At 43.4% G+C, this 26,068-nt stretch overlaps 1 protein-coding gene across 5 annotated transcripts in view; it reads left to right on the plus strand.

The window, feature by feature from the left end:
* LOC123747311 (otoferlin) overlaps positions 1-26,068 on the plus strand; it is a 267,365-nt gene that overhangs the window by 223,500 nt on the left and 17,797 nt on the right. For 4 of the 5 annotated variants that reach the window (XM_069319727.1, XM_069319725.1, XM_069319729.1 and 1 more), the window contains 16 exons: positions 2,409-2,595; positions 4,075-4,261; positions 11,634-11,848; positions 14,834-15,017; positions 15,243-15,439; positions 16,770-16,967; positions 17,577-17,693; positions 18,417-18,569; positions 19,138-19,338; positions 19,935-20,051; positions 21,020-21,154; positions 21,901-22,050; positions 23,142-23,273; positions 23,390-23,551; positions 24,341-24,527; positions 25,550-25,710. In XM_069319727.1, the coding sequence (XP_069175828.1) occupies positions 2,409-2,595; positions 4,075-4,261; positions 11,634-11,848; positions 14,834-15,017; positions 15,243-15,439; positions 16,770-16,967; positions 17,577-17,693; positions 18,417-18,569; positions 19,138-19,338; positions 19,935-20,051; positions 21,020-21,154; positions 21,901-22,050; positions 23,142-23,273; positions 23,390-23,551; positions 24,341-24,527; positions 25,550-25,710 (2,683 nt within the window). The remainder of the gene's footprint in view (positions 1-2,408; positions 2,596-4,074; positions 4,262-11,633; positions 11,849-14,833; positions 15,018-15,242; positions 15,440-16,769; positions 16,968-17,576; positions 17,694-18,416; positions 18,570-19,137; positions 19,339-19,934; positions 20,052-21,019; positions 21,155-21,900; positions 22,051-23,141; positions 23,274-23,389; positions 23,552-24,340; positions 24,528-25,549; positions 25,711-26,068) is intronic. The other variant, XM_069319728.1, reaches the window with a different exon arrangement.

A 26,068-nucleotide genomic window follows, 5' to 3' on the forward strand; every position in this document is an offset into this window, starting at 1 on the left:
CTCAGCATTGCTGGGTGCGGGACTAGATGTCTATTCCTAGCACTGCTAGGTGTGAGGCCTGGTGTCCACCCCACAGTACTACCAAACTGCATGATAACTTTAACATAAAATCTCTTCTATTTCAAAATTAGGCACAGACTTTCTCTAGACGAGAGTATAATATATATTATATATATTATATATATTATATATTATATATATATATATATATATATATATATATATATATACTCTTGTTTTTTTTATATCTATACACAGTATATAGAAATATTTACATAAATATATTTTTTTCTCTCCAATAAACTGGTGATGGGTAGATTAAATTTTGTCATTATTGTGGTATCTTAGCTAGTTTTGACCCATGCAACTTTATATCTCGTCTCCATTTTTACATTAACATATTTTGGTTCCACAACGTTCCTTTTTTCGGAAAGTTGATCCTGTAGACTGACGAGGTGATTATTATGAGAACTAATAGTAATGCCTGGATTTTCTATCCTCAAAATACACATTTAATAGCATCATATCCCCCCCCCTTTTCCTCTGTGTATACCTACACTTAAGTATACTGACATACTCACGATTAACTATGCTCACACTTATCCATACTAACACTTATCTATACTAACACTCATCTATACTCAAACTTGAGTCCCGTCCAGTAGCATGTTGGATAATCTGGCATCTATATACTTAAATAATGTTAAAATTGTGCGGTTAATTGTGTGATTTTCGCCCTTGTAGGCTCGTCATGGCTGATATCACCTACCACTATTTGTATCCCTCTTTCCATATTTATATCTGCCTTTGTGCTGTGTATATACGTGTATATATATATTGTGCCCCCCGCTGGTCAGGTGTCTACATGTGAAGCAACCTTCTTTATCTCTTGCTCAGTCCACAAATAGGATGCAGTTGGATTATGTTTAAAGTGTTTCCAGTAGCCTTGAGATTATATATATATATATATATATATACATATATATATATATATATATATATATATATATATATATATATATATGTATATATATATGTATATATATATATATATATATATATATATATATATATGTATATGTATATATATATATATATATATATATATATATATATATATATATATATATATATATATATATATATATATATATATATATATATATATTCTAAATATACAGTATATCACATTTGTGGACCGAACTTGATATCTGCATCTTACTTTTATCTTTATTTCTATTTATCAATGTTGTGTCCTAATTTTACTATGGCAACAATCCATCGTAGTTTTAGTCATTATTTAGAATCTTCTGCACATGTGTTATTACTCAACTCCTTTACTGTTCTTATTTTATTATAAATACGATATTTGCTTGAATACGCATCTTAACTTTAAATACCCAATTAAGTTGAATAAGGTACAGTCAAAACATTATAAATACTGTCATTATATTTCTAATGACCCCCATACTTTGGTCAATATTTAATCACTTTGCAAATTAATTATAATGATTTTTATGAGGATTGAGGAAAAATCAGTTCCTCATTTGCTAATTAAATAGTTTTTCCAAATGGTTTCTCTCTCACTTGGACCCTGGCTGTCCTCTCCGTTTATTATATACACGTACAACTCTACATCTGTCCCACACACACCTGCCTACAATTCCACATTTGCCTAAAATTCCCCCCACCTGCCTACAGATCCACACCTGCTCTGAACGCCACACACAGGCGCGCGAGCGGGCTCATACACACACACACATACACTAAGACTGGAAGATAGAAGAGTTAGGGAAGACATGATCACTACCTACAAGATTCTCAGAGGAATTGACAGGGTAGATAAAGATAAACTGTTTAACACGGGTGGTACTCGAACAAGGGGACACAGGTGGAAAGTGAGTACCCAAATGAGCCACAGGGACGTTAGAAAGAACTTGTCAGTGTCAGAGTAGTTAACAGGTGGAATGCATTAGTCTGTCCCTACCAGTGATGTGGTGGAGGCTGACTCCATACACAGTTTCAAATGTAGATATGATAGAGCCCAGTAGGCTCAGGAATTTGTATACCAGTTGATTGACAGTTGAAAGGTGGGACCAAAGAGCCAGAGCTCAACTCCTGCAAGCACAACTAGGTGAGTACAACTACACGAGCTCTCTCTCTCTCTCTCTCTCTCTCTCTCTCTCTCTCTCTCTCTCTCTCTCTCTCTCTCTCTCTCTCTCTCTCTCTCTCTCTCTCTCTCTCTCTCTCTCTCTCTCTTATTCGCTTCCTCATCATTCCTCCCCCACCTTGTCTCATTTCCTCCCGTCCTTTTCCCCCCCTAATTCCCCAACAACCCCTCACCCCCTCCCCACTCACCCACTCTCTCTGTCACTAAGGCACTTTCTTCCACCCTCCCAAACCCCCAGGAACCTCCTGCTGCCTGACGGAGTGCCAGCCGAGCGCCAGAGGGCCAAGTTCATCGTGAGGGTGTACCGAGCCGACGGGCTGCCCAAGATCAACTCCTCCATCATGGCCAACGTGAAGAAGGCCTTCACGGGAGACTCCAGAGACCTCGTAGATCCTTACGTCCAAGTCTCCTTCGCGGGCCTCTCTGTGAGTGGGTGTTCCTGTGGGTTGTTGTGGGTAGTGTAATGTTGCTGTTGGGGGGGGGGCTAGTTAATGATGTGTTGTGGGGAACTGTAATGTTGTGAACATTTTGGCGTTGCCACAGTTGTGAAAGTTTGATAGTTGGTTATTGTACAAATTCAGTCACTGGTGCATATGTAAATTTGGACATGAAATGCCAGATGTATTTATCCAGGTGTATGTTCCACCAAGGGCCCCTCCTCCCCCCTGCCTCTAGTACAATATATCATCACATATGCATAGCAGTTGGTTCCTGTTATTGATGAACCACCTGCCTGCATTACACAACTATCCAGTTTCCAGAATGTGTGTGTGTGTGTGTGTGTGTGTGTGTGTGTGTGTGTGTGTGTGTGTGTGTGTGTGTGTGTGTGTGTGTGAGGCTTTTCGGGGCCCCCGAGGCCTTTCGGAGCCCCCGGGGTCCCTCAGAACCAGCGGACTAGGCATTTTGGGGGATGTGAGATAGCCAGCAAGAATAATACAACTTTTCAAATACACAGTCTTCACCTAGGTGTGGCTCAGGGGACGGCCATAGGCTTTTATTTTCGTCTCTCGAGCCTACCTCAAGGTGGATCTCACGTGTAGGGCGAGGCCTCGACACCCCGGTAGTCTTTGTTCGTTCGTCTTTACAGTCTCGCCTCCAGATGCCGCCTCTCCTTTAAAATTTTCTTCCTGCTTCGTCCTTTCTTTTTTTCCGTTCTGCACTGAGTGTTTTGCTCTGCCTCGCCGTCTCTTGCTTACTTAGCCATTTCCCTCTTCCTCTTATTATCCGTGTTATTATCTGCCTCTTCCTTTGATATCTTTATTTTGTTACTCTCACTCTCAATTATAACTTTGTGGCTACTGGAGGGCAGGAGGAGGCTTGCCTGATTTAACGCTTTCATCCACATCCTCCCAGCCGTATGGGGGGACTCATCTTCAACAAAAAACTAAGTTTGGTCATAATTATCCTTCATTGAAAAGTTAAATTATATTTTTTGGACTTCGAAGCAATTACAAATTTGGTGAGGATGACATTCAGCCGAGGCGCCATCTGCAGCCTTCACTGCGACCTTCTTATGCCTACCTACACAGCCTCCTCCATATTCTCTTCCACTGGACTCATGTCTCCTCCATTAAAGCCCGTCGTCTTGAACTGGTCGGTAGAGTGACGACCTCTCTTCCTGCAGAGTCGGCGTTCGATCCCTGACGGTTCAAGCGGTTATACTCACCAGTCCTTCACTCCGTCCCCATATCCCTCCCATGTACTGTATAGTCATACTGGCTCAGCGCTACTACCTACAACCCTCATTCAGACGCTATTCCAGGAGGACCTAGACCGAGCCTTGAGGCGTTTAACATACTGGGGCCCTTCAAACGCGTTCTCTTCAAACGTAAACAAACGCGTAACCCTTGACCCCTTGCAAGGTATCCCCTCCCTGGAGTCTCACCTTCCCTCTCGCCCCTCAGGGACGGACGAGCGTCAAGAAGAACACCTCGTGCCCGACCTGGAATGAGCAGATCGTCTTCACGGAGATGTTCCCGCCGCTGTGCCAGAGGGTCAAGATCCAGGTCCGGGACAACGACGCCGTCAACGACACTGTCGTCGGCACCCACTTCCTTGACCTCACCACCGTCTCCAACGACGGTGACAAAGGTGAGTTGTGAGGAGAAGGAAGAGGAGTGAGAAAAAAGAGAAGGGAAGGGAACTATTAGGAGAGAGCGCGCCAAGCTATTATAGCTATATAGAAGGAAAAGGGAAGAGAGATGAAGGTGAAATAGGATTATAGGGGGAAGGTGGAAGGAGTATAGGAAGGAGGAGCGCGGGAATGTGGTGGAAAGATGAAGAGGAAAGAATAGGAAGGGACGGTAGGATAAGGGAAGAAAGTGGAGGCAGAAATAGGAAAGAGGTAGGAGCAGAGGGAAAGTAGAGGAGATGGAGAGAGGCAGAGGGGGAGTATTGAGAAAGTAACGCTTGCCGGAAGTGGTGGTTAATGACGATACTAACCAGGATATTTTTGGAGGTGGAAAGGAGCGGAAGTGGTGGTAAAGGTGGTTATGGTTGTAGTGATGGTGGTAAAGAGTGGTGGTGGTAGTGGTGCTCCGAGGGTGACGACGGTTGTATTGGTAGTGATGGTGGTAGAGTGGTGGTGAAGGAGAGGGGGGGGTCGTGATGGTGATGGTGAAGGAGAGGGGGGGTCGTGATGGTGAAGGAGGGGGTCATGATGGTGAAGAAGGGGGTCGTGATGGTGACAGAGTGGTAAAATGACTGTAGTTGTGCTCAGGTATTCCACATCTTAAGACTCAGGCCTCAAGTAGGTATTGAAACCGATTAGGTTACTCAGTTTCTCATTTATCCATCAACTCGTTCCATTCAGCTCTGGGACTAGTCTTGCTGCATTCCTCTCAACTTTCTCTAACTTTGACCTACGATTGACACGATATGGACTCAAACCTGAAGCCGCACTCTCCGGGATTGGTCTAACATATGTGATATATAAGGTTTTGAATGATTCCTTACGCATATTTCTAAAGGCAGTTCTAATGTTGGATAACCTAGCATATGCTGCTGTTGCTGATGATGATATCCTTAAGCTGTGCGCCTCAGGAGGCGGGTTCGGAGTGATATCAAGTCCCAGATCTTACACTATATTTGATACTTGAAGGATTTTATCTACGAATTGATTACTTGCGTCTTATCTTTTTGCTTTAGACTTATACTCGCCTAGTTGTCCTATACTCACCTAGTTGTACTCACCTAGTTGAACTTGAGGGGGATAAGCTCTGGCTCTTTGATCCCGCCTCTCAACTGTCAATCAACTGGTGTACAGATTCCTGAGCCTACCGGGCTCTATCATGTCTGCATTTGAAACTGTGTATGAAGTCAGCCTTCACCACATCACTGCCTAATGCATTCCACTTGTTAACTTCCCTGACACTGAAAACGTTCTTTATAACGTCCATGTGGCTTATTTGGGTACTCAATTTCCCCCTGTGTCCCCTTGTTCGCGTATCACCAGTGCTAACAGTTTATCTTTATCTACCCCTATCAATTCCTCTGAAAAATTTCTAGGTAGTGATCATGTCTTTCCTAACTCTTCTGTCTTCCAGCGTCGTGAGGATCAGTTCCAGTAATCTTTCCTCAATGCTCATTTCTCTCAGCTCGGGGACTAGCCTGGTGGCACATCTCTGAACCTTTTCTAAGTTCGTTTTGTGTTTCATAAGGTGTAGACTCCACGCTGGAGCCACAGTATTTGTCTGGCATATGGGGTATACAAGGTTCTGATTCTTTACACAAGTTTCTGAGGGCAGTCTTATGTACGTGTGTGTAATTGTATGATAAGTGTTCATGTTAAAAATCTGAAGAGCTCATATTTTTATTCCATTGTGTTAGGAACATTAATAATAATAATCACATTACATGAGCTCCTAAATCTAATTTTAGGTGGCTGTGACCTTTCTGTATATTGTGTTTGTGTCGAGTTAGGAGAGATAGGAAAGGTGGAGGTGAGAGAGAGAGAGAGAGAGAGAGAGAGAGAGAGAGAGAGAGAGAGAGAGAGAGAAAGGGAGGTATACAGGCAAGAGTACTAGAGATAAATAAAGAGGAAGAGATGGAGGGAAAGAGCAAGGTACCATGGTACTTTTACACTAATATTTAAAGAGATTTTTATAATGTTTCGGTTTGTATATATCACAATTGTCTCGCTCGTAACTCAGTCTTCATGAAAAATTTAGTGAATGCAAATTTAAAATATGAATTAAAAGCAATAAATAGTCAAACTAATTGCTTATATTATTATAAATACATTTTAAACAATGTTTATTGTTCAAAATATATTCGAAATATTGTTCAAAATAAATATATTTATTTTGAACATTATAGCATTTTATTTATAAACACTTTTGGGTACATCTGCATTAGTGCAGCTGCCCCTAGACTATGTGAAGGGGAGTACAGTGTCAAAAAGCTAGCTCCGTGATGCTAAAAAATCCCCATCACACAGGATGGTTAGTCATACAGAGGCATGTGATAAGTAGTCTGCACTGGTAGACTCCGGATGCATTATGAGGATATCATCAACACAAGAGTGAATAAGGCAGCAGCGATACTAAAAGTCCCCATCTCGCAGGATGGTTAGTCATACAGGGCCATGTGTTCAGTACAGCATAGCATTAAACGCAATTGCGGATAACTCTACGGCATCTACAACCTACGTTTCACTATATCCTCATTAAGAGGATATATTCTTTCATTTACCTATCAATTTCTTTTTTGTGACAATGGATAATTATATATATATATATATATATATATATATATATATATATATATATATATATATATATATATATATATATATATATATATATATATATATACTGTGACAGTAAAGCGTTTGGTGTTCGGCTGTTTCAAAAGCTGGGGGCAGGGCCTCGTCACATCACAAAAAAAAAGAGAAAAGTTTGTCCTTTCGTCTGTGGTAAGGTAATGGGAAGACACACAAAACACAAGTATATAAACAATGAAATTTTAATTACTCTAGAAAACAAGACATGAATAAAGACAATCTCATAAAATGTAGGACAAGTCAACAAACAAAATAACATGAATAATCACTGGCAAATGAAAAGTTACGCTAAGACAAGTAAGTTACAGTGATAGCAAAATAAAATAATAATGGGTGCTGGAATACTGGCTTCAAGCTGCCACCTCCCTTAGTACACGAAAGCCAAGGCTTAGTCTACCAGCGAGAGATGTCAACTCCAAGGAGCACTGAGATATTCTGACGAGTCTGGCGTGCTGCTGCCCAGACGACGACTCGTGGTGGTGGTGGAGTGCAGGTGCGACGAGACACCAGCCAATCAGCAACAGGCAGGCAGAGGATGAGCAGTTTGCTGGTTACGGCAGCTGTAGCCAGGTGTCGGTGTGTGCAAGGTACGATTTGCTTCCTGGGCAAAACGTTTGGCGATACTGGTGGACGTATCTTCTATATAGTATCTTGTATGTTACGACGTAATGATGTAGGGAAGAGCAGGCTCAATCTCTCTTGAAAGAGATTATCGTCACAATACATATATATATATATATATATATATATATATATATATATATATATATATATATATATATATATATATATATATATATGTCGTACCTAGTAGCCAGAACTCACTTCTCAGCCTACTATGCAAGGCTCGATTTGCCTAATAAGCCAAGTTTTCATGAATTAATGGTTTTTCGACTACCTAACCTAACCTAACCTAACTTTTTCGGCTACCTAACCTAACCTAACCTATAAAGACAGGTTAGGTTAGGTTAGGTAGGGTTGGTTAGGTTCGGTCATATATCTATGTTAATTTTAACTGCAATAAAAAAAAATTGACCTCATAGATAATGAAATGGGTAGCTTTATCATTTCATAAGAAAAAAATTAGAGAAAATATATTAATTCAGGAAAACTTGGCTTATTAGGCAAATCGGGCCTTGCATAGTAGGCTGAGAAGTGCGTTCTGGCTACTAGGTACGACATATATATATATATATATATATATATATATATATATATATATATATATATATATATATATATATATATATATATATATATATATATATATATATATATATATATATATATATATATTCTCTCTCCCCTTCCTCACCTAGAACTTTTCGACACCTTCCTACTTTAAAGTGCCTCCCAGGCCACCTTCCTGGCATTGTCCGTCTTTATGTCCGAGTTTCCCGTAATGGGTTTCTGTATTTCGGGCAGCTAGCTGAAGAGAAGAGACTGAGAAGAGTAGAAGAAAGATGAGGAGAAGCGAAGATAATAATTAGTTTTTGTCGGGGGGACAGAAAACCTGTATATTTTTTGTAAATAATTATATAATTATATATATTATATATATATATATATATATATATATATATATATATATATATATATATATATATATATATATATATATATATATATATATATATATATATATTATATATATTATGAGTTCTTACATTCTTGTACAGCCACTAGCACTCGTAGTGTTTCGGGCAGGTCCTTAATCCTATGTTCCCTGGAATACGACCCGCCAAATCGTTTAACAACCAGATACCCATTTTACTGTTGGGTGAACAGAGGCTATACAGTTAAGGATTGGCGCCCAGTCAATCCTCCCCGGCCAGGATACGAACCCAAGCCAAAGCGCTCACCAAACGCCAGGCGAGTGTTTTAGCACTTTGCCACGGGGACTGCCAATGGAAATTATTGATGTAAATTATTGTTCATCAATGTAAATTATGTAAATTAAACATATAAATCAGAGCTTTTTGGGAATTTATGCTTCGACGATAACGTTCATGTGAGGTTGTGACTGCGTTTCCTACTCTCTCTACATATATCATCCAATTCACACAGAAATCACAATAGCGTGATATATCAACTGAACAAATCCACAAGGGCCGTGATCAGGATTCGAACTTACGCACGGGATGATCGCAGAAGCGAAATAGTCAACTGTACCATGTCGTAGTACAGTTGACTAAGGCGCTTCTAGGATCATCCGGGGTGTAGATTCGAACCCTCATCACGGCCCTTGTGGATTTTCACTCGCCAAGTCCTTCACTCCATAAATGTTCGTACTCGATATCAGGTAAATTCACATTACTTAAATAGCTGTATATTCATTTATTACAAGACCAACCAACAGTTAAATTGCCTCGTTACTGTACTCTATACACATATATCTGTTGTACTCTAGCCCTGTATGTATATGTATATATCAGGTTCTATCCCAACTCCGCTCTGTATGTATACGTATATTAGCTGAATGTAAACCTGATATACAAATATCTGTGTAAACCTGACCGCTCGGCCTTGTAGGTATACTCTGTTCATACTGAATTGTGTATCACACACACACGGCAACATGTTGTCTTCCACGTATAGATCGTATAAGTGTTGTATGTTGTTATTACCAATACTGGACAAAAGGAATATATATTTCGATTGGATTTTGTTGAATATTCACTTATATATATAATGGATATATAAGTGGATCATATAATGGATCATTATAAATATATGAATATATATTTATATACATTAATCCATGAATATAATGGATCATTTTGTTTCCGGGTGAAATATATGCAGATAATAATAATAATAATATTAATTATGAATGAGAACTACACATACGTATCATTATCAAATAAGTATCATTAATACAACAGTATGCACTTGTGTATCAAACTCATGTATCATAACATGGGAGGTGGGAGTTGGAGGAGCGTCCCCCTTCCCTCTCTCTAGAACACGAACACACGCACACACGTACACACACGTACACACGCGCGCACACACACACACACACACACACACACACACACACACACACACACACACACACACACACACACACGTACACGTACACGTACACGTACATGTGGCAGGCCATCTTACACAGCTGCACAAATGTGTGTGTAACCCGACTCCTTCTTAACGTTTCAGGAAGCCCAGATTCCTATGGTATGACGCCTCTCGGTAACCCAACATTCTGCGATGACCTGTTTCTTGTGATGTCTCTAATGACTTGCTCCGGGATTCGTCAAGACTTTGCGTGTCTCCTTACGAGACCTCGATCGTGGCTGCTTAATTTGTATTAATTAAGCAGTTTATGAACATCCAAACTCCATACAATCCAATTGTATTGTTATATACAACGTTGTAGCACTTCGGAGTCTATAAACTGTCTATTAAATACAAATTATAACCCGCTATGATTGAGGGAAGATGTATAGGTTTCGTAAGGGGACACTTAAGTATTTGATGCGTCCTGGCTCTTTTCTATTATCATTTTTAAATCACTAATTTTTCTATAGTGGTTGTTAATGTCAAGCATCTTGTTACAACTCTTTTTAAGTGCTTAAATGCTATGAATTTATATTAAAGCATCGATCCTTCTCTGATTAACTTTTCTGTTCGGATTGAATATCCGAACAGAAAACTCCCTTTTCGGAGAACCGAACTCCCTTTTCTTCAAGGAGGCCTCTGTCTTTGGCAACTTTTTCTTTTTTTCATTTCTGCTAACAGCCCATTAAATGAAAGAAGCCTATGTGCTTTTGAAACCTATTTTTTGGTTTGTAGCCTATTTTCTTTATGAACCCAATTTTCTGCCAGTGGCTTATTTTCAGCAGTTTACTTCCATTCCGCATCCTATTTTCTATCAGCCTATTTTTTTTAGCCGCAAGCTATTTTCTATCTAAATCCCATTTGTTTTTGTCAGCCACCCAATTTGACCTTATTTTGACATTACAAATGGACCACCTTTGACTTTATACTGGCAACTCACAACGTTTGTCATATGTAACATGACCTCGACCCCCCCCCCTACCTGCCCGGACACGTGACTGGAAACGTGACCTTAGAATCCTTAAGACTTTCTTTAATTCCCAAATTCCTGCATTTTAATCCCTAACCTCTTTTTTGGAGACAACCATATCCCCCTTTTTGGGCCTTCTGGTGACCTTACTGCGGTCTCTGACCTTTAACCCATTATGGTCGTTGAACTCTTAATAAGTATTCTTTCTCCTACCAAAATCCTCACCCATTTCGAAGGTTAAGAAGCGCTTGATAACTTTAACCTGGTTTTAACCCCTGATGTTGACCTCATACAAGCGTTTAGCTTAGCATTGACCCTGCCTTGACCATAATACTCATACTGCGCGTTTTAACCTTAGACATTTGACCCATATTGTCTGACGTCTTTCACCTCACACTTGGTTACCATCTAAAGTTGACCTCGGGTCATACTTTGACCTTATGTTAACCTCCCCCCCCCCTCCCTCCCTAACACCAGACCGTTAACTGATCTAACTTAACCTTTGACCTAACTCTAACATTTAATTAACCCTGCAGACACATTCAATCATATCATGTTGACAAATGTAACCTTTGACAACTGATCCCCCCCCCCTATAGCTAGCTTGACCTCTGACCTAGTAACTTGACCTCTTCCCTCACTCCCAGGGTTCCTGCCTACGTTCGGACCGGCCTATGTGTACTTGTATGGGTCCACGCGAGACGGGGCGGTGATGGACGAGCACGCTGCTCTCAACGCCGGTCTGGGGGAGGGCATCGCTTACCGCGGACGCATCCTGCTCTCCGTCAGGTGTCAGATCACAGACCTCTTGGACGTGGCCCCTTCGGAGGTGGAGGTAGAGATAACCCTTCCCATACAGGAGGTACGTTGATGGGGAAGCAGTGGGAAGGGGGTAGAGTTGATTGAGGAGTACAATCAATATTTAAATGAAAGGAAGAGAGTAGTGATGCCTGAGAAGTGAGTAATGGGAGAAGAAGAGAAGCGAATGTCAATAACTGAATGATGGAAAGGTCGAGTAACTGAAGGAGCAGAGGAATCAACGAGCACCGAGCCATTGGAGACAATGATCGTATTTCATAGTAGAAATGGCAAGCAATTAAGCCAAACACAAAATTATTCAGATGCAGAAAAAGCTTTTTCTCTCCTGGACAGTAATTGCATTTTTCGTCATAAAATGCTGACTATTTATCTTACAATAGCCGTCATACTTATTCACTTAACTAATTTAAACTCCTTTGAATGTCTATCAGTATCGCTCCCCCCCCCCCTCCATATCCCGTTCTTGAATAAGTCCTGAGTAAGGAATTATTCAAGACCTTGTACAACACACATGTCAGCCCAAACCTAGAATATGCGGTATAAGAGTCCTTATCACAAAACGAAGTTGGAGAAAGCTCAGGTGAATTCCATTAGACTAATCACAAAGTTAAGATATACGATTTACACGGAAAATCAAAAATAATTAAACCTCGGGTCACTGGAAGGAAATTATCACTTCATACAAAATCTCTCTGCATTTATAGGACAAACGATATCAGAAATATGTGGAATTCCGACAAGTAAAGAAAAACAGGTGGAATTTGAGTAGCCAAATAAACCAAAGATACATTTAGAAATAATGTTTTCCGTGCCAATAGTTAACAAATGGAATGCACTAGGGAGTGTTAGGCCATTTAGTGGCATTTATCGCCCTTTGAATATCCAGCGACACTGAGAATGAAACATAGTTTCCGGCTTGGTGCCTTCTTTTGATACATACTAGGAAGTGATGTGATTATCTTCTTGAGGTTATCTTGAGATGATTTTAGGGCTTAGCGTCCCCGGGGCCCGGTCCTCGACCAGGCCTTCTTTTTGTTACGCACCCCCAGGAAGCAGCCCGTAGCAACTGTCTTAACTCTCAGGTACCTATTTACTGCTAGGTAACAGGGGCATCAAGGTGATAGAAACTTTTTGCCCATTTGTCTCCGCCTCCACCGGTGATCGAACCCGGAACCTCAGGACTACGAATCCGAAGCACTGGCCACTCAGCTGTCAGGCACCGACAGCTAGTGGAGGCAGACTCCATACACAATTTCAACTGTAAATACGATAAGAGCCCAATAAGCTCGAGGACTTGTAAACCAAACCGGTTGACAGTTGGGAGACTGTTAGGACTAGAGATTTTTTGTCAGTAAACAATCTCTTTTTCGACAATATCTCCTTCATGATTCCAATTAACGACCAAGGTGTCTCCTTGCATGTTTTAATGGCTAGCTGTTTTATTCTATTCTATAAACCTACGCGATTATTTACATTACCCATTCAAGAGTAATGGGTAATTCAAAAGTACCCATTGATTCATTACCCATTGTCACTTCTCAACTGACATCACAAGCATTGCACAGACCCCCACTTAGGTGGCAAAGAGGACATTGAGACACTCGCTCCTAATCCTGAGAATCTGAGAACCATTTTATGACGGTTCTAAACTGAGTCCTTGATCTAAGAATTATTTTTGATAGTTCTGAACCGAGTCCTTGATCTAAGAATCATTTTATGATGGTTCTGAGCTGCGTTCGTGATCTGAGAACCATTTTGTATGATTCTAAACCGAGTCCTTCATCTGAGAATCATTTTATGATGGTTCTGAACCGAACCCTTGATCTGAGAAGCATTTTAACGGTGTGGCCTAAGGAGAGACGACCGTGGGGGTCTGGGTTAAGTGTAGTCTTAGAAGCATAATATGGAAATAGTGAGGGGAAAAAAACACCTGATCGGTCACATGACCTATGAGCGGGTTTTGATAAGTGAGCGAGCCTAATAGCGTGACTTGAGGAGTGAGATGACCTGTGACATGACGGTAATGTGAGGTGACCTGGGACATGTGGGGAAGGTGAGATGACCGGGAGCATGAAGGGGGAATGTGAAATGAGGGACTAGCCAACGAGGGCTTCGAGGATCACGGTCAAAGGGGGAGAGGGGAACGAGAGAGGGGAGAGAGGGGAGAGACCGGAATCTGGGCCGGACATCCAGGGAAGGATTATAGTGCTGGCTCAGTCACTAAAATTTATTGATACAATTTCTCGCAGGAATGCATTTGCAACGTCACTCGAGCTTCACTGTCTCTTTTATTAGAGAGAAATGGTAAAAATTGGTTATTAATTCTGCTGAAACAACTGCTTCTGAGCTGCTACCATTACCTGGGCCACCATGATGGGTCCTGGAGGACTGTATAGGGAGGACTACCTACCTATACAGGTCTCATGCCCGCCATATCAGCAGCAGTCCACAATTCTGTCTTTGAAAATGACATTTCACTTGAATCATTGGGGGGACTTAAGCTCAGACAAGTAAAACACAATGTCTCGATATTTGCATTAAGATCCTTGTATTTCTTAATAAGTACATTCATAAAAGCAAGATTTCTGAGAATGAAAATTTTTATTAAGATACATCTGCCTTTATTTCTTTAAAGTTTCCTTGTCGGCCTTACCGAGAAGCTGTTCAGAGTTCTGTTATAATTGTTCTGATATTACACAATTGTCATCATCATTACTAGAACCACTGATGTAGGTTATCATTTAGAACTTTGTAAAATTAGTAGAGAAAATGCCCCCCATTGACACCCAGAGTTGCATTCAACATAAGCCTGGCCGCACGACGTCACATAATAATGGTCCTGTAAGTAAGTAATTATCAAAAGAAGGCACCAAACCGGGAAGGCTATATATAATGGTCCTGTAGTTCATATTTCATCTCATACTATTGTAGGGAAGCGCACACATGGTGATGGTAAACATTTGTGACGTCTCAGTGATGTTAAGTAACATTTCACATTCTCTCTTCCACTGTCGGTGTCGTGTGGCAGAGTAACTATGGCAAGAGTGAAGAGTTCCTGCTCTTCACCTCGGTGCACGAGGCTACGATGATCGAGAAGCGAGTCAGCGACAAGCCTGTCACCTTCGAACTCTCCATCGGCAACGCTGGCAACTCCATCGACAGCTGCTCTTCCGCTCGACCCTCAAGCGACGATGAGAGCGATGGAGACTCAGGTGAGTGGGAGAGAAGTGGAGAACCGTGAGAGCTTAGGTGAAGAAGTGGAGGAGAAAAACGAGAACTAGGCGAAGGAAGTGGAGACAGAGAATGATATATAATGCGAGCGATAAGGTTCCCTCCAATATAATCCGTTCCAGCGCCCTTCTAAAATTCCCTCCCACACTAATTCCCATTCTATATTCTTCCGTTTCATATGTCGTGCCGCCTCACCTTCCGTGCAGGTCCGGAGTCTATCATCGCAGAGACGTCCATGTGGCAGTCCACGACGCCGCCCGCCAAGCCTATGACCAATGACAAGACCTACTACTTCCTCCCCTTCTGGGACGACAAGCCGTGTCTCTACGTGCGCGCCTTCTTCCAAGACCACAGACGGCGCCTCTACAACTCCAACTTCATCGACGGCATCGCGGCCAAACTGGTAAGGATATTGGACATGGGGGACATGGGCGTGTCATAGGAAGGAAGAATAGAATGAAATACACACACACACACACACCAAGACAGACTGAGTGAATGGTCCAACAAATGGCTGTTGAATTTCAACCCGAGTAAATGCAAAGTAATGAAACTAGGTGGTGGAAATAGGAGGCCAAACACAGGATACAGAATAGGAGATGAAGTACTTAATGAAACGAACAGAGAGAATGATCTAGGAGTTGATATCACACCAAACCTGTCTCCTGAAGCCCACATAAAAAGAATAACGTCTGCGGCATATGCGAGGCTGGCTAACATCAGAACAGCGTTCAGGAACCTGTGTAAGGAATCATTCAGAATCTTGTACACCATATATGTAAGACCAATCCTGGAGTATGCGGCCCCAGCATGGAGCCCGTACCTTGTCAAGCACAAGACGAAGCTGGAAAAAGTCCAAAGGTATGCCACTAGACTAGTCCCAGAACTAAGAGGCATGAGTTACGAGGAAAGGCTGCGGGAAATGCACCTTACGACACTGGAAGACAGAAGAGTAAGGGGAGACATGATCACAACCTACAAAATCCTCAGAGGAATCGACCGGGTACACAAGGATAAACTATTCAACACTGGTGGGACGCGAACAAGGGGACACAGGTGGAAACTGAGTACCCACATGAGCCACAGAGACGTTAGAAGGAACTTTTTCAGTGTCAGAGTAGTTAACGGATGGAATGCACTAGGCAGTGATGTGGTGGAGGCTGACTCCATACACAGCTTTAAATGTAGATATGATAGAGCCCAGTAGGCTCAGGAATCTGTACACCAGTTGATTGACAGTTGAGAGGCGGGACCAAAGAGCCAAAGCTCAACCCCCGCAAGCACAAATAGGTGAGTACACATACACGTACATCAATTTGCCATTCACTGTCTGGGTCACTGTCCCCTAGCAAGCTCGATGTCAACCTTTGATTGCCATTGTCACAATAACAAATACACCTCCCGATCATTTGCCCAGTAAATTGCTTTTGACTGGAAGGCCTCAGACTTACACGAGTTCTCTTCCGTTTCCTCTTTGGTACATTCCTCCTCAGATTAGTAGGAAACAAAGGAGGGTTAATCACAATAATAATAATATATTATTATTGTTATTATTATTATTATTACATAATATTACAACAATGGATGGGGTTAATATTGGACATACGTTGAGGTAAGGTTAACTCTTTTATCTATGCCGTCCACTGGTGTGATTGAGCCTTATCTCATACTTATATATTGATAACCTGTACATATTCCTACCATAGATTATATTGTCTCCTTTCTCCACGTAGGAGGAGGGCCTGTCGGAGGTGTCGTCCCTGCTGGAGGAGGAGGACGGGAGCGCTGAGCAGCGTCTGAAGGAGGTACTGGAGGAGCTGGTGTCCGGATGCGGTCACTACATGAGCCTGGCCCGAGGCTACTCTTCGGGGTCCTCCGGAGGAAGGACTAAGCTGGATAAGGAGCGCATGAGACTCTGCCAGAGAGAGATGGTGAGTGGATCACCTGCAAGCTGAAGTAGCAGTGTTCGAGGCAGGATAGAAGCGGTCTGGATGTGTGGATTAAACTTACGTCATGTGAGTTAGTGATGAATGGTGACTGTGTATGGGTAATATGTGCGTGAATATGTAAACTTGTGAATGGATCTCTCGTCACCTCTCCCCGTATTATCTTTATACTCTGTGATGTTCCTGATATTAGAGCATATCACACGTGACGTTGTGACATGCTTTAATACAGCTTAACCATGCATTAGTTGAAGATAATGATAGATGGAGTGTATAAAATGACCTGACTTAAGAACCCAATAGACTGTAACACGTTCTTTGTGCAACTTTGTGACCTAATTGTGACATATATATATATATATATATATATATATATATATATATATATATATATATATATATATATATATATATATATATATATATATATATATATATATATCTTCCAAAATCGAAGATTCTGACAAAACCCCGTGTTTTCTTCAGCCGTAATGATTGTTGCCTCCCTTTATGTATTAAGACGGTTACCTTGAGCGACATCTTCCTTGCACCTGCCCCCACCTACTCCCTCCCTCACTCACTCCTCTCCGGCAGGATCATCTGGGCAGCTCAGCGAGACACACCAAGGCGCTGCTCACCAGACACAGCCTGAGGGAGCGCTACAAGACTGCTCACTCCTACTTGGCCAAGCTCAAGGGCCTTATTGATGACGTGAGTACCTGTGGTAGGTCTTTGTCCCACCATCATCCCCCCAGAGTACCTGTGAGGGCTCCTTATCCCCCCTTCCCCAGAGTACCTGTGTTGGGTCCTTGTCCTTACCCCCCACCCCCCTCAAGAGAACCTGTAGTGGGTCCTTGTCTTGCCCATCACAGGTACACCTCAGAGTACCTTTTTGTTATTAAGTTTGTAGGGGAATAAAGTGTACTTATTGGTTGGATTGTAAGTTAAAGGTTGACTTAACAGCTAGAATGCCCTTGAACTCAAACCCCAAGCTAAAATATAAGTTACATCTTATTGCCATTTTTATTTATTGATGGGCTTGAGGAACTCCTTCACAGCTCTCATTTTTCTAAGATGCAGTTATGGAAAGTCGTGCAAGACATTTTACGCGGATTCTACGCGAGTAGAATTTGGCTTATTCGTTGTTAGTTGTTTGTTTTGTGACTTCAAGTCACAAGTCAACTCTTAGAGGAAGTCAACTCTTAGAGTATGGAGAGGAGTCATAGTTGCTGTAAGTTTCTTCAGTGTTTCTTCAAGGAGTCTTACCCAGTAGTCCCCCCGTTGGTAATACTCCTTGTCCCCCCCCCTTTCCCTCCCATACCCCACAGATACCCCCTGACCCCCACCCTCTCTCCTACACCGTAATGATAACCCCCTCCCCCCCACCTCGACTGAGATACCCCCTGACCCCCACCCTCTCTCCATTCCCCCCAGCCCCAGCACAGCCTGCCAGATGTGTTCGTGTGGATGATCAGCGGAGGCAAGAGAGTGGCATACCAGCGTCTACCAGCCAGACATCTTCTCTTCTCCCCCGTGCAGGAAGAGAAGGGCAGACACTGCGGCATCACCCAGACCCTCTTCCTTAAGGTCAGTATCACTCACCTTGGCCTCAAGGTCAAGCAAGAGCATCAACTTCCTCAGGGTACTCCTTGAGCTTTCAAATATTTCAACTTCGTAAAGATACGAGTTCAGCTTCTTGAGCCAAAGTTTTCGACTTCAGGCGATGAGTCACAATAACGTGGCTAAAGTACGTTTTCCAGACCACACACTAGAAGGTGAAGGGACGACGACGTTTCGGTCTGTCCTGGACCATTCTCAAGTCGACTGTGTGAGAACACAATTGACTTGAGAATGGTCCAGGACGGACCGAAACGTCGTCGTCCCTTCACCTTCTAGTGTGTGGTCTGGTCAACAATTTTCGACTTCACCTTATCTTCTTGAAACTAGAGGGTTCAACTTCATTGATAACATTGTTAGCGCTGTTATCACCAGTGGGACAAGTTCCCATCCCGTCACAGATATAAAGTTAAAAATTACAGCCTCAGCTTCAGCATAAAGGGCTGAAGCTGAGGCTGTAATTCTGCTGAAGCTCTCTGACATAAGAACGGGTAATTCTCTCTCTCTCTCTCACCCTCTCTCTCCCTCTGTGCTACAGTTGCCAGGGCGGAAGTCTAGTGGCCCCGGCGGCTGGGCCATCCAGGCCAAGCTTCAGGTACACATGTGGTTGGGTCTGATGAAGCACAAGAAGAACCTGGTGCCCGGCATCCCCAAGGGCTACGAACTCAGCTACGAACTCAGGAACATAGAGCGGAGCCTCACTCTGCCCCCCGTCTCTCTCCACTACACTCAGAAGCAGGTGTGTGCGCGCGTTAAGGTTCTTAAGATTGGTGTAACATGTAAAGCGTTGTATACAGGGATGTGTACGAGACATTTGCACTAAACCTAATTCGAACAACGCTCTTAAGGTTAATAAACAGCATACGTGACGTATCAGACGTCACATATACGAATAATACGAGCCTTAATACTTCACGAAACACGGTATACATGCACGACATACACCCTCCCGCAATTAGTGCGAGGGGGACCTGCTGCCTGGGTAACAGCTTCTCCCCCGAATCAACCTACCCTGGCTTTGCGCCCTGGTGAGGCCACTCCTGACCGACAACCAGAGCGCAACTCCATAGTCTCCTGAGACTGATGGATGCCTACTAATTAGTGCCACAATGACTTGTATTCCTCCTCGTTCATTTGCTGCTGCTGGTGCTGCTGCTGCTGCTGCTGCTGCTGCTGCTGATGCTGGTGGTGGTGGTGATGCTGCTGCTGCTGCTGATGCTGGTGGTGGTGGTGATGCTGCTGCTGCTGCTGGTGCTGCTGCTGATGCTGGTGGTGGTGATGCTGCTGCTGGCGCTCTTGATGGCACTGCTGGTCCTGCTGCTGGTGCCGCTACAGACGTTCCAGCTGCGTGCGCACATGTACCAGGCCCGCTCCCTCATTGCGTCAGACTCCTCTGGCCTGTCGGATCCCTTTGCCAGAGTCATTATCGGGGAGCACTGCCGCGTCACCCAGGTAAGTGGGTGCTGTGGCAAGGGCGGGGGGAGGGAAGACTACTGAAGGAGAACACGTTGGGTTTGTTATAGAGACCGTAATATAGGTTAATGGGCCACAGGAGGAAGATAGGTGGTGTCACTGAACCTCTCTCTCATGCCCTTTTTTTAAGTTCTCTATTTGCTTGTAGTTTGGAGGGCTTATTAATTCAATGTCTGACTCCTAGTGATACATTTCGTAAGGTCTCCTCGCACATTCTCAAAGACAAATTCTTCTGTATAGCACCTATTGTGTCCTCTAATGGTGAGGATAATGCATCACTAGGCGCCAGACCCAAATAATATGTAAAAATGAACTTTGGAGAGTTAATTTTTAATCTTCCTGCTTTGGTGAAGAAAACCTAAGGAATATCTAGATTTGTGCCAGATTTTATATTATATATATATATATATATATATATATATATATATATATATATATATATATATATATATATATATATATATATATATATATATATATATATATGGGGGTACTATCTCTGGATGTGTTTGTGTATGTATACATGTATCTTCTATACATAAAAAATAATATATGTTTGTCCGCCCCAGGGGGCAAGACTGGGGCGCTAGCCTCTCCAAACTTTGCATGTGAATGGTGGTTGCTGGGGATGTGGTCATAGGGGTAGGGGTAAGGAGGGGTCAAAGTTGACCCAACATGTCCGCCTCTCCGCCCCCCCCCCCACCTTCCTTGGGGGTATGAAATGGCAAATTACATCATATGCCAATCTCGCTAAACATCCATTTACCCTGGGGCTCAGGCGCTATTCTAATGGCCTTATGATGGAGCATCTTAACTATCGAACTTGATTTCCATGCTCAAGCTTTTAAACGTTCAACCGCGTACCAGTTGCATGCGCCCACCAAAGCTCACCTGAGCTGCTTCTCTGAGGTGCATCTGTCTGCTTCTATATCTCCCCCTCCCCACAGGTGATTGACGAGACTCTGAGCCCGACCTGGGACGAGATGCTGGTCTTGGACGACATCCTGGTCTATGGCACCAAGGAGGAGATCAAGGCGGGGCCGCCCCTGGTCGTTATCGAGATCTTCGACCAAGACAATGTGGTGAGTAGATGGCGGTGGATTTCATATTGTCCGCGGAGTTGGCAGAGGAAATAGTATCTACAATCTAGATGAGAGAACGGCTTGAGAACGGAAGAGACAAAACAATAAACGGAAGATTCGAAGATAGATATATAAACAGATAGCTAGAAATAGATTGGGAGGGCGACAAACTGACATTGATTCTAATAAAGACATCTAATAAAGAATGTGCCAATCTAAGGATATAAATGAAGTAGAGAGAGAGAGAGAGAGAGAGAGAGACAGGTATGTGGGTTCAGAAAGCCAGATCCATTAAAACAATAGGCGTTGAATATAATTGCAATTGTTGTCAGGTGATGTGTCAAGTTACAGCCCTCACTGATACGTCGAGCAGCAACATATATACGTCGACTTGCAACAGATATACGTCAAGCTGCAACAGATATACGTCGTGTTGCAACATATATACGTCGACTTGCAACAGATATACGTCGTGTTGCAACAGATATACGTCGTGTTGCAACATATATACGTCGAGCTGCAACATATATACGTCGTGTTGCAACACTCTGATATACGTCGTGTCGTAGTACTCATTACTTCATTGTTCATACCTTCTCTCACTTCTGTTTATTGCCATCATCTTTCCCACACATTTCTCCGAATATTGAATAACACGTTTCTCTTCCATTTGCTTATTACTCCCCCTCCACCTCTCTTCCATATATTTTCCCGCCTTCTCTCACATTTACCGATGTTCCCCGTAGGGCAAGTCCGAGTTCATTGGGCGAGCGCTGGCCCGCCCTCACGTCAAGCTGCGGGAGGAGCCCTACGAGCGGCCGCACCTGCAGTGGCACGACCTCTACCGCGGCACCGACCACGCCGGCGAGCTATTGGCCACCTTCGAGCTCCTCCAGGTGAGACAAACATCCGGGGGTGACTTCGTTGCTTCTCTTCGAGCACCTTCTGGTGAGAGAGATTTCCGCGGGAACAACTTGCCACTTCCAGGTTCATCCAGGTGAGACACCTCCAGGGAGCCCCTTATAGCCCTGGTGAGTGAAACCTCCAGGGAGCCCCTTACCGCCCTGGTGAGAGAAACCTCCAGGGAGCCCCTTACCGCCCTGGTGAGAGAAACCTCCAGGGAGCCCCTTATAGCCCTGGTGAGAGAACCCTCTCCAGGGAGCTCCTGACCTCCCTGGAGCCCCCCTTCAAGTGAGAGACATCTCCGAGGGTGAGTTCCTTGCTATCTTTGAGCTCCTCTAGGTAAAAGACACCTCTTAAATATAATCAATTTCTCTCAAACGCACGATTACTTTCATTGCTAAACTTTCACCAGATGTTTGTTTTCTCTCGTGATGTTTAAAATCCTCTTTTTCTAGTTTTACGTTCCATGCATGTCTTGGCATTTCTCGTTACCTTGGAGACGGACAAGGCAACAAGTCCTGTGTCGCTCCTAAGTCGAGAAACCATCCAAATGCCAGTAACTTTATTCCTCAAAACATCCTTACAATGAAAATTGATGTAGCACCGCACATTTGATGGTGCTACATAGCCTTCCCGACTTGGTGCCTTCTTTTGATAATTATTTACTTTAACAGCTATCTTAAGCTGAGGATAACTATCCCATTATCCGAGTTACGTCCGGCTGCAGCCACCTCTTAAGTGCTTGTAACTATAGGATTTTAACTTTCGTGCACCAAGTTCTGTCTCTTGATCTTGCTGCAGTCCAAGAGGCTAGGAAGGTTTCGTTTCCAAACTTCATATAACTTCTGAGGTCAATGCCTCTAATTCGTGCTCCATGGAACAGATAATATTGCCAACAAGTTATCGAGTGGAACAAACAAGTGCAGACCAGGAAACTTAATTGCCAAGACGGTTTCCTGAAGCGACAGCTTCAGGAAGTCTCATCGGTTGACGGGGAATAAATTTAGTTCTTTATTTTCAATGTTCTTTAAATTTTTGTTCCAATGGAGTCCCGCAGAAGCTGACGGGAGGGTGTTGCTTACAGTTCCAGGACGGTGAGGAGAACGGGGATGTGTTGGCGGTGCCCCAAGCCAAGGAGCACCACTGTGGGGACTCTGGGCCCATCCTGCCCGTGCCCCGGGGCATCAGGCCCACCCTGGCCAAGTACAGACTCGAGGTGGGTACAAAGCTTTTTCCATCTCTCTCTCGGCATATGCTTTATTGTTAGCCAATTGTATCATTTCACGATGACCTTACTACCCCTCTCTCACCATCTTACTTCCCTCCCTGCAGGTGCTGTTCTGGGGCTTGAGGGACCTGAAGAGGATCCACCTCCTGACGGTGGACAGGCCTCGGGTGGACGTGGAGGTCGCCGGTCACATCATCCAGTCAGCCGTTCTCACCTCCGCCAGGAAGAACCCCAACTTTACCAACCCCGTCAAGTATATCGATCTGGTGAGTGCCCTTAAACCTGATGAGTGCCTCGGTCTGGAGAGTGCCTCGGTCTGGAGAGTGCTTCGGTTTGATAAAATCTTTGAAATTAGGTGACTTGGTTTTTATGATACTGTGCTTGTGAAGAAAATTCGGCGTAACTAACCAGGAAAAGGTGTGTTTAACTAGCCTGGGAAGTCTCAAGGAAGACCATGGCAGAGTATCTGACCGCACCAGTCTACACACACACACACATATAGGGGCCTCGTAGCCTGGTGGATAGCGCGCAGGACTCGTAATTCTGTGGCGCGGGTTCGATTCCCGCACGAGGCAGAAACAAATGGGCAAAGTTTCTTTCACCCTGAATGCCCCTGATACCTAGCAGTAAATAGGTACCAGGGAGTTAGTCAGCTGTCACGGGCTGCTTCCTGGTGTGTGTGTGTGTGTGTGTGTGGTGTGAAAAAAAAGTAGTTAGTAAACAGTTGATTGACAGTTGAGAGGCGAGTCGAAAGAGAAAAGCTCAACCCCCGCAAAACACAACTAAGTGAATACACACACACACACACACACACACACACCACACACACACACACACACACACCACACACACACACACACACACACACACACACACACACACACACACACACACACACACACACACACACACACACACACCTGGTACAACCCTCAACTTTACAATCTTACCAAACACTCCAGAGTGTTATGACCCGCCAAGGAATGAACATTAAACCCCCCTGAGCCCTCGTGACTGCCGCCCGCCTCACCCTCCTCCATCTCTCTATACTTCAGGAGCTGCCGGAGCAAGAACTATACTGCCCGCCCATCACCATACGAGTGGTGGACTGTCGCAGCTTCGGTCGCTTCACGCTGGTGGGCACCCACATCATCTCCAGCCTCCACAGGTACATGTGGACCCCCGTCACCAAGAGGGCCAGGGAGGCTGCTCTGCGCAACGCCCTCGCCGCCCAGCTCCAAGGTGAGCACTTGATGGAGGGAGAGTGACGACAAAGAAAATAATATATAAAGTAATAGGGGGGACCTAGCAGAAGGAATTAAGGAATGAATGAGGTACACGAGAAAATAAAGCGAAGCAGAAAGTATGTTGTACAGAACTGTGACACAAGGAAATGCATGAAAGCTAGATAATAGCAGAGAGAGAGAGAGAGAGAGAGAGAGAGAGAGAGAGAGAGAGAGAGAGAGAGAGAGAGAGAGAGAGAGAGAGAGAGAGAGGAGGGAGGAAATACGCCTGCCATATTTTCTCGTGATAATTATACTGGATGAAATAACTAGTTTTTTTTTTTTTTGCAAATCAGCTAGCTGATTTTTTTAGTCCAAGTTTGCATATTTGTCAAATTCACACACACACACATGCCACACATTCAGAGGTATGCCACAAGACTAGTCCCAGAACTGAGAGGTATGAGCTACGAGGAAAAGCTACGGGAGCTAATCTTCAAGTCCCTGGAAAACAAAGTAAGGGAAGAAACGATAACCACCTACACAACTCTCAGGGAAATTAACAAAGGTGGACAAAGACAAACTATTTAGCGTGGCCGGAACACGAGCAAGGGGACACGGGTGGAAACCTATATACGAGAAAAATCTAACCAATCATCGTTTTCACTAATTTGCACAATTTCGGTATAAAAATTCGTAATTTAAAACTCCAAACACGTGCAATCACCCTGAATTCTGAATTCAGTAATAATGCTCAAGTCATATTTCCATTTTCTCTAATATAGATTTGAAAGAGCCCAGTAGGCTTAGGAATCGGTACATCAGTTGATTGACAGTTGAGAGGCGGAAGCAAAGAGCCAATGCTCAACCCCTTCACAAGCACAACTAGGTGATTCTCTCTCTCTCTCTCTCTCTCTCTCTCTCTCTCTCTCTCTCTCTCTCTCTCTCTCTCTCTCTCTCTCTCTCTCTCTCTCTCTCTCTGTGTGACGTCACGCGTGTCCCTACATGTTGTCCTGAAGCACTACACATAACCCCCTACAGGAGCCGAGGATCACAACAACGACCCAACTAACAACGTCGTCGTCGCCAACAACGTCCACGGGGGTGGTGGAGGCAGAGGGGGCAGCGTGTCCTTCAAGAGGGAGAGCGAGCGGAGTCCCCTCCTGCAGAAGGACACTATCATCACCATCGACTATGTGGGTGTACGACACAGTCGTTCCTTCCCTGGTTTGGATTGCAACCTTATTTTTTTCGGTTTTACACTTTTTTTTATTTTTTTGTGTCGTCTATAGTTTTTTTTTTTTTGTAAGTTTCATTTTACTAGTGCCTGTTTCTTTGTTTTTTTGTCCAAGGACAGTGTCTGTCCTTGTTTTGTGATTGCTCGTTTCGCTTCTTATTGCTTTATTGCCTGTTTCTTTACTTATCTGTTTCATTCTATAATATATATATATATACGCACGAATATTATGCCTTATTCAAGATGTTCTTAAATAAAAACGTGTTGTTTTTAGTTTTATGCTCTTAACAATAATGTTCAATTATCTGCTCTTGATACGCTCT

Source organism: Procambarus clarkii, chromosome 94 (assembly GCF_040958095.1).
Source record: "Procambarus clarkii isolate CNS0578487 chromosome 94, FALCON_Pclarkii_2.0, whole genome shotgun sequence".
Lineage (NCBI taxonomy): Eukaryota > Metazoa > Arthropoda > Malacostraca > Decapoda > Cambaridae > Procambarus > Procambarus clarkii.